This window comes from Trypanosoma conorhini (assembly GCF_003719485.1).
Source record: "Trypanosoma conorhini strain 025E chromosome Unknown Tco_14.4_contig_00035, whole genome shotgun sequence".
Lineage (NCBI taxonomy): Eukaryota > Euglenozoa > Kinetoplastea > Trypanosomatida > Trypanosomatidae > Trypanosoma > Trypanosoma conorhini.
Genome location: NW_021704123.1, coordinates 15,050 through 23,542, shown reverse-complemented (window position 1 = coordinate 23,542; position 8,493 = coordinate 15,050). Strand labels below are relative to the sequence as shown.

The 8,493-nt window shown below is 58.9% G+C and overlaps 4 protein-coding genes across 4 annotated transcripts, besides 11 other annotated features; all 4 read right to left on the bottom strand.

Moving 5' to 3' along the window:
• Positions 1-7: 7 nt before the first annotated feature.
• On the bottom strand, positions 8-1,741 carry Tco025E_01154 (uncharacterized protein; the record flags this gene model as incomplete). The annotated part of the gene is made up of 1 exon (XM_029368092.1): positions 8-1,741. The coding sequence occupies one exon, from the start codon at positions 1,739-1,741 to the stop codon at positions 8-10; it is 1,734 nt and encodes a 577-aa protein (XP_029231757.1).
• A 106-nt stretch (positions 1,742-1,847) lies between these two features.
• Positions 1,848-1,868: a microsatellite.
• Positions 1,869-2,011: 143 nt separating this feature from the next.
• Positions 2,012-2,041: a microsatellite.
• A 57-nt stretch (positions 2,042-2,098) lies between these two features.
• Positions 2,099-2,122: a microsatellite.
• A 104-nt stretch (positions 2,123-2,226) lies between these two features.
• Tco025E_01153 (uncharacterized protein) lies at positions 2,227-3,564 on the bottom strand (the record flags this gene model as incomplete). Its single annotated transcript, XM_029368091.1, has 1 exon — positions 2,227-3,564. The coding sequence occupies one exon, from the start codon at positions 3,562-3,564 to the stop codon at positions 2,227-2,229; it is 1,338 nt and encodes a 445-aa protein (XP_029231756.1).
• A 281-nt stretch (positions 3,565-3,845) lies between these two features.
• Positions 3,846-3,904: a sequence feature (A-rich).
• A 193-nt stretch (positions 3,905-4,097) lies between these two features.
• Positions 4,098-6,527, bottom strand: Tco025E_01152 (uncharacterized protein; the record flags this gene model as incomplete). The annotated part of the gene is made up of 1 exon (XM_029368090.1): positions 4,098-6,527. The coding sequence occupies one exon, from the start codon at positions 6,525-6,527 to the stop codon at positions 4,098-4,100; it is 2,430 nt and encodes an 809-aa protein (XP_029231755.1).
• A 14-nt stretch (positions 6,528-6,541) lies between these two features.
• Positions 6,542-6,597: a sequence feature (GA-rich).
• Positions 6,598-6,698: 101 nt separating this feature from the next.
• Positions 6,699-6,732: a microsatellite.
• A 320-nt stretch (positions 6,733-7,052) lies between these two features.
• Positions 7,053-8,009, bottom strand: Tco025E_01151 (uncharacterized protein; the record flags this gene model as incomplete). Its single annotated transcript, XM_029368089.1, has 1 exon — positions 7,053-8,009. One exon carries the CDS (start codon positions 8,007-8,009, stop codon positions 7,053-7,055), a length of 957 nt encoding a protein of 318 aa, XP_029231754.1.
• Positions 8,010-8,217: 208 nt separating this feature from the next.
• Positions 8,218-8,254: a microsatellite.
• Positions 8,255-8,320: 66 nt separating this feature from the next.
• Positions 8,321-8,350: a microsatellite.
• A 40-nt stretch (positions 8,351-8,390) lies between these two features.
• Positions 8,391-8,436: a microsatellite.
• Positions 8,437-8,466: a microsatellite.
• Positions 8,467-8,469: 3 nt separating this feature from the next.
• Positions 8,470-8,493: a microsatellite.

Genomic DNA, 8,493 nt, shown 5'->3' with positions numbered 1-8,493 from the left:
GCCCGCCCTACTCGGTTCGTGGCGCGGCAGGACTCGGCGCCATCATCTGCGTTACAGCGCCCAACAGCGTCGCCGCACAGCGCGCCATGTCAATGTGTTGGCACCGCACAACATGCAGCAGGCTGTCATCCGACGAGCGCAGCAGCCAAAACAGCAGCGGGAGACCCACGACCTCCCGGGCAATCGCGTCCTCGTAGACGGGCGACGCCCGCCGCCGCCTCATCAGGGTTGGCAGGTCAACGCCAAACAACGTCTCCCCAACCTGCGCAAAGCCAACCGCAGACACCGCACAAAGGCCGTCCGACAACTCCAGCCGCACAAAAAAGCGCTCCTCCATAGTGCAGCCACCACACGCGGCGCACGAAGAGGCGTTTCCGCGCATCTGCCTGCCGCAACCCCGACAAGCCACGTACGTAAGAGGAGTTCGTACGCGCTGTATTTTTGCCAACACCGGCAGCGACTCGGAGGCTTCCTCTAGGCCAAGCACCACCTGCAGTGCATCGCTCTCGTCCCGGTTCACAGGCTTCGTTGTCTCTGTGCGGTCCACAGGCAACACAGGCGCCTGCGACGTCGGCGCCATCCTAATGGCCGCGCTTCCGTACCTGCTGGAAAGCGTGAGCCGTCGCATAAACTCACCGACGAGAAACCCACACAGACACCACCGCTCCCCAACAGCTGGCGTGACGCTCCGCGAAAACTCGTCCCAGAGAGTCACTTCGATGAGGCAAGAGGAGGTGGGGGGTGCGGTGGCGTCCTGTAGCGAGATCGCCGTGCGCTCCACCTGCCCCCGTTTGGTATTTACCAGCGTCGTGGGCGACACCGCCGCCACCACCCCCTCCACCGTCGCGACATCCCCAATGCCGCTGCGTTGGGTAACCTGCGTCACCGACATCGCACCAAACATCCGCGAGGGGTGGGTTGGAATGGCGTCCCCCGCCTCCGCCGCACACAACACACCAAAGGAGCGCTCGCTGAGCTGCAGCCGCAGCGCATCTTCGGCTCCACCGCGGTTTGTCAGGCACCCATTCGTCGCGCAGACGCAGTCTCCCACTGAAAACATGTCGTGCAGGGCAGAAGGTCCTGCGCAAGAAATATAAATCGCATCACCGTTGTTGTCCACACCTATGCAGTCAAATATAAACCGCGTTGCTGAACCGCTTGCCGGAAGCTGCCGTTGCCTTCCTTTCCACACCATGCGCAGAGGTAAGGCGTAGTCGCCCAATCCATGTCCTCTGGCCTCCACAAGGTCGATAAGGCTCAGCCTCGGATACTCCTCAGCGGCGCGGGAGCGGCAGGGTTTGACGGCGCCCCGTCGCTTAGTAAGCGACTCGGTTGACAGGTTAAAAAGTGCGGCGTCAAAGACCGGGTTCCCTAGCAGCGACAGCTCCGTCGCTGAATAACTGATCGAAAGAGGCACAACCACGTTCAGTCCATTCCTTGCCGTCACGACGCTATACTCGCTCAGCATGATACAGCAACCCACCTCAATTTGAAAGGTGTCAATCAGCTCCTCCATCTCGCTTCCAGGAGGGATAACGAGCCAAATGAGTGAGGCTGAGTCAGACGCGGCAACGTAGAAGCGCGGCACCTCAAACGGATCTGTCACAAGCTTTGGATACCGCTGAATGTCCACCACCTGGACCCTCGGCGAGGGCCAGCGCGAGACCCAGCTCCCTCCTGCCCCGCGCGGGAGGCCGCCCGCCAGCGCGCACGCACAAAATCCCTCTGACAGCGCGTCCATATATACGCTGCGGCCCTATTTATACTTATCTGTCTCTTTGGTTTTTCTGTGTGTTTTTGTACCAGGGAAATGCCTGCTTCCGCACCGCCTCTCCCCCTCCACCCGCCTGTCTGTCCGTCTGTCTGTCGACCGCCTCTGCAAGGAATAGTAATAATAATAAGAATGTACGGTGCGGGAGCAAAGTCTAAATTAAGTAATGAAGAGTTTCATGGGTCAACAGCAAGCAACAAACACGCATATCCGGGAATCCTCCTGTTCTCTGATCACGTATTGTTGTTGTTCCTTGTTGTTGTTGTTGTTTTCCATCCGCCAATAAAAAATGGAAACAACGGGTTTTTTGCTTTGTCACTCCATGAAAAAAATAACAATAACAATAATAATTTGTCTTCGGCTGTCCCGTTCCTTCTTGGCAGATACTTGCTTGCAGGTATGCAACTATTCCCACGCAGCAGACACAAGACGAGAGAAAAGGCAGGACTGTCGTGTTATCTCTGGGCCATCACGCCATCCATGGGCCACTGCCGCGGTTCAACGGATCTGGCCACCGGAGAAACTTCCGGCCGCGTCCTGCCCTGGTACAAGTCGGGCCGGTAGAGTGAGGGCGAGGAGAGGGCCAGTGTGCTGAGAAGCTCCCGCAGCAGCGGGGAGGACTCACGCCGCGGCTGCTCCTCGCCATGCGACGCTCCGCCACTCCCTCTGAACGCGGGCGTCGGGGGAACGGCAAGCACCTCCGCCGCCGGGGAGGTTCGCATGGAGGCGTGAAACACGTCCTCCGTCTCCTCCTCGTGGCGGATGTACGGGGCGTGGGACGGCGGCCGTGGCTGAGGAGAAGCGACGGGGTACGTCGCCATCGGCTGCGTTGTGGACCTGCGCGGACTCGGACGCCACGATGACGCACTACTTTGCGGCGACAATTCCCTGCCAAAATGAAACGCACCTTCCCGGCGTTGCAACTCCTCCTTGTAGTCCCACCCCAGCTGCCCCATCGCACTTCGGTAGGCCGGTGTTGGCTCTAGCGCGAGCCGCGGTGAAAGTTTCGATCCTTCGGTGCCATTCCGCGGCTGGGCGCCACGGTGGTGGCCACGCTTCGGCGCGGGACTGTTGGCACGAGCCGCAGCGGAGGACTCGGCGTGTCTCCTTCGCAGCGTCATCGACCGCGTCGTTGCGACCGAGTTTGGCTTTGACGCCTCCTGCCGTCGATTGCGCGCACTGATGCTACGCAGCGGCTGCTGATGCCAGCGTGCGGGTGCTGTCGCCGGCGCCTCACTGAAGGCCCTTGCCGAGGCCGCGAGCGCGTCCTTGTACGCCCGAAGTGCCCCAGTGGGCGTTTTCCGCAGATTTGGCGAGGGCGGCGGGGGGCGATGAATGTACTCTCTAAGCACGCTTCGCGCCTCGTGGTAGGTGACGCGGTGCGTCTTCAGGCGCCGCTGCCGCCGAACGGGCGCAGCCGCCGTCCATGGGTTCCGCCGCCCCTGCTGCACCCCAGAGGCCACCTCGCCCAACTCCCTGCGGTACTGCTGCAGCGCCGTCAACTCCTGGCGGTGCGGCGGCGCATCGCCGTGGCGGCCGCCCTCGCCCTTTACCTCCTGAGCGGCGAGGCAGGAGGCGGATGACGCCTCGGCGTTTCTCGTCCTCTCCGCCCGCGCGGCCGCCGCCAGGAGGCGCTGCTGCCGCTCCTCACGCATGTGCAGGCGCCACGCCTTGAGCTCTCGTTGGATCCTCCCCTCCGCGTCCTCCTCCTCGCTCCCCTGCCCCTCCCCCACCCCCTCAGCCCTGTCTCTGCTCGTGGGTAGCCGCCCTGGCTTGACGAAGTCGTACGGCATGGACGCTGTGGTTTCCTTCGCCGCACCTCTGCCAGGCTGCGGACAAACGTGCCTCCGCGCCTGCGTTGGCCCCTCGTTGCGTTTTCCCACCCAGCGCTGCTACAGACACCCCTACGCGGGTCTATAGTAAGTCGACCGCGCGAAACCAGAACAATCCACGAAGGTTTAAAGCAACAAGAACAAAACGCACCCCCACAAGCAAGAGATAGCGGAAGAAATGAAGAGAGAAGCCACCGAGTTGTGTTGAAGGGAGTAAGTGACTGCAGCAGAGGCAAAGGGAATTATTTTTTCTCGTTGTTTTTGTTGTTGTTGTTGTTTTTTTATTAGTTCCTTTTTTATTATCGCCCTCTCCGGTACGAAAGGCTCAGACGCAGGACAAATGAGGACTCTACGTCGTGATGTTTTTCATTTCTCTAGTTATTCATCTCCGTCCATAACACGGTGTGCTTACACACAACATCAGCTTATTTATCCCTTTGCTAAAAGTACGCACTCGTGCTGCACGCCCTCCCTGTCCTTTGCTTCCTCCTCCGCTACTTCCAAAGGAGATTGAGGGCCTTCCGCCGGACGAGGTAGCGTGCCACACAGGTGAGAACGCCAAAGCCGCACGTCAGCGTTATTAGGAGGTTTTTGTTGAAGTCGCTATTGAGGAGGTCGAACGCCTTCCCCGAGGAGGCGCGCACGTAGAAGATGTCCAGCCCGGACACCAACACGTGGCAGGAGCTCTCCAGATTGGTGGGTGCGGTGGCAATCAGTTTCGGCTTCGCCACCCGGTACTTGTGCGACGCCAAGGCAGTGCTCGGGATGATGACGTGCGTGGCTTGATTGCCCTGGTCATCAAGAGGAACCTGCCCGCCCGCCAGCAGCTTATTCAGCTCCACCGTGGCGACACGGCCAGAGTCAAAGGCGAGAACAATGCTTTTGCGGGCAATGCCGTGGAAGGATGTCGTGACACCCATCGTGGCAAGGTTTCCGCCGTACACGCCGAGGACGGCAACCGTCACCGCGGGTGGGCGCGTGGCACGTGAACTGAAGGTCCGTTTGAAGCGGAAAAAGGAGGCAATGACCTGCGGTATGGTGGCGCCAGCATCCTTGCGAAGGGCTTGGCCAGGCTCCTCCTCAAACATTTCCCACACGCCGAGACAGTGTCGAACCTTCTCCATGTCCATGTAGTAGTACAGGACGGCGTGCTCTACTAGAACCAGGTGCACAGGGCCCTCCACGTTGCGGTGACGCACAGTCGCCAGCACACTTCCGGTGACGGAATCAATGGCGGTGACGACGAGCGTCGTCAACTCCTCCTCTGAGGGTTCGTAGTGGGCAACCGCGATGACGTTGCGTGTGGGATACTTCCGGTGAACCTCATCCGTCTTGCTAGTCTTGTTTGGAAACACGCGTAGCTGATTCACCGTCGTCGTGCGGAGCACATCCTCCCCCGTGGCGTAGGCAACCAACGGGTACGGCATGCGCACGGTCCAGAGTGGGAGCACCTTGGAGGTCGCGGAAACCACATACCCCTCGATGAGGCCACTGGTGAGGTTGGATGTGAAGAGGTACACGTTGTCCGAGGGCACGCTGCCGTGCAGCTCCAACGACCGCGTGACCTCAAACGTTGGCGCGACAACCAGGGAATTCTCGTGTACCTTGACCTCCGTCACAGACCCGGTGGTGATGTCAACGGCGAGACCCACGCGTCTTACTGGAGAGGCGGCGACGACGCCGAGAACGTTTGGCCCTGCAAGAACCATTTGCTCAATCCTTACAGCATCCATGGAAGGCGCTGCCGTGCTCCCCACCAGAACGCCGGAAATATCCGCTAGCACGCGGATGTTGTGCCCCATCTCCGCCACCGGGATGACATATATCACGCCATAGGTAGAGACCGCCAAGGCCATCTTGTTAAAGGAAAAGTGGTCCTCCTTCTCTGGGTTGTCGGCGATGAGCGTGGCGGCGAGGTGCGCCAGCCCCTCTGGTCGCTCCCACAGCAGCTTCCCGGCTTTCTCGGACACCGCAAGAAGGTGCCCGTTGGCCGTACGAAGAATTGCCGTTGCGCCGCCCACTGCATCCTGCACGGCGAGGAGGACAGCTGGGGCAAGCGCTGTGGTGGAGTTGTACGCAACACGGACGCTCGAGCCCGGGAAGGAGACCGTGAAACCGAGTTTGTCGGCCGTTGTTCTCACGCTGCCCTCAAAGCTCCCTCTGGCACCGAGCAGCAAACCGGCGCCACACTTGTCGCAGGCAACGGCGTCCGTCTTTCCGGCGTCCCGCACGACGGTCATCGTTGTGGCGGAGAGTAGAACCGCATCCCCGGAGGCCGCGCTGCCGCCGCCGTACGCGCCGCCCTCCACGTCCGTCGCCTCGACGTCCCCAGTAAGCGAGTAGCGGGTGGCGCTCGCCGGTCGGAGTGCCCACACGTGGTTCCCGCTGAGGCGGAGCCCCTGCACGTCGGCCCCAATAGAAAAGTTACTGCCGGGCCCGAACATCTCATCCTCCGTCGCCAGCCGAAACTGAAACAGGTAGGCGGTGGCCGTGTCCATGGCAGCCACCCGCACATTTCCCCCCACAATGGCGCAGGATTCCACGCTGGCGGCAGCCGGCAGGGAGAGCTTGAACGTGGTCTCAATCTCCCCGGTTGCGGCGCTCAGGAGATACATCGTGCCCGCGCGGGAGGAGACCAAGACGCCACCCCTGCCCGCCGTGACGCACACCTGCGGCTCGGAGAACAGTCTCCGCCACTGCAGGCCTCCGTCGCCGAGCGAGAGGGCCGCGACGGCCCCCAGGCTGGAGGTTACGTACACCTGGTTCGGCTCCAGCCCGGGCTGGTAGGACGCCTGGTCCACGCGCCCGACGAGGCGCAGGACCCAGTCCCTAAGCCCCTGCTCATCCTCGTGAATGGCCGCCGAGGGATGGACGACGACGCAGAGGAAAGCAATCAGCAACAAGAGCGGAGTCAGCGTCTTCATGCTTCACACACAAACTCCCTCTCCTTCTTTCTTTTATTTCTTTCCTTCTTTTTCTATTTCCCCTTCTTCTCTTTTTTATGTGCGGTGGCGAAGACGATTGTCGAAAGAAATATAATGGCTGCGTTTGCCGTTCTACTTAAGAACACACACGCACACGCAACAAATCGTCCCAAAGAAACAAAAAAAAAGGAAGAAGAGAAAAAAGGGGGAGGGGATGAAAAAGAAGGCGAGGCAGCCGTTGCCAAGGCGCATGCCTGCAAGCACGCCCGCGGGTGGGTGTGCGTGTGTGCGTGTGGCGGCAAGAAGAAGCACGGAAGGAGCAAAAAAAAAAAAATAGGAGGCGTCGTTAGGTGCAACGCAACTTCGCCCCGCGGCGGAGGCACGAAACGCACAGAACGGCGGACTCATTTAGGAACACAACCCCCGTGAATTACCACGCATCTCCAACGCGACGTGACACTCACGCCACCTCCGCCCCTCCCCATCTCGCTCTCTCGGAAAAGGCATCGTCAAATTTCGTTCTCCCTACACTTCCTCCTTCTCGTCCGCTTCGATCTTGCCAAGCAGTCCGAGCGACTCAAGAAAGCTGTAAACAAAGGTGCTGCCCTGCGCATACAGACCGGCAATCCCCGCACTTCTATCCCCCTTAAACTGCAGGAAGGTTGCACGGGGAAAGTGTTTTAGGAAGCGGTCCTTCGCCTCCTGTGGAAACGCCTCCATGCCGCACTGAACAACTGTGACAGGGTTCCCAAACGTGACATCCTCGGCGATGTTAGCGGTCCCTTTAAATGGTCCATGCAACTTCAGCAGCTCCTCGCTGAAGCGAAACCGCAGCCCACCGTCGCGCTGTTCCACAGCAGCGAAGATCAACGCCCGCTCAACGGCATTCGGCACCGTTTTCCTGAGGTACTGCTCCAGGTCCCCCAGCGAGCGGGCGTCCTGCGGGACGCCCCGCAGAATGGCGGGGAGGTGGTAGTGGGAGGGATCGCACGAGTGCAACTGCGAGGGGCCATTCACGAAGAGCGTTAAGGAATCAAAGCTGGATAGCGGAGCGTGCAGCGCGGCCTGACACGCAACAAGGGCACCAAAGCCAAGACCCACTAGCTTTGCATCCGTCCGCAAAATTTGCTTCTGATGCAGCACGACATCCGCAGCAGACGCCAGAGTGTACTTGTCCCCATCGCTTGGACACGGGAGGCCCACCGAGTGGTTATGCCCTCTTAGTTCCACGGCGTACAACTCCAGCGGTGTCGTGGGGGATAATTGCGAGAGTGGCAGTCTGCTGAGGTCCTCGTTGAGCAGCTGCTGCCACGACGCGGACGAGCCGAATAGATCGTGCACGAGAATAGCTTTGCTGCTCGGTCGGGAATCCATGTGCCAGCGGAAGGCGGACAGGGTGTAGTTTAGCGGGAGCGGCAGCTCACCGATGGAAAGCACCTGCATCGGCGAGCCGCCTGGAAAGACGCGGCGAATCAGATTCATCAAAAAACTACTCGATGCGAGCTAACGTCAACGAGACACCACGCAGAGCAAAAGCAGTGATAAATAACAGCAACAACAATAACAAAGAAGTTCCCCTCCTTCTTCTTCTTTACCCCCCCCCCAAAAAAAAAAACCAGGAAAAATGTACACCATTGAACTCGCATGCAGCGTTTTGCGCATCCGTTCACACACGTCGCTGCGGAGCCACAGAAGAATAAGACGAGGAAGAAGAAGAATAAAAAAAACAGCAAACGAATTAACATATACATGCACATTCATGTTTGTCGGTATCCAGTTACGCACGCACGTGCATATATATATACATATATATATATATATATGCCTGAGCGTTAGTAGACGTGGTAAACACTTGTCTTTGGCAAAAAAAAATAAAAATAAATAAATAAAAATAAAAATAAAAATAAAACTGGAACAATGGCAATGACACAAAAACAAACCAATATATATATATATATATATATAT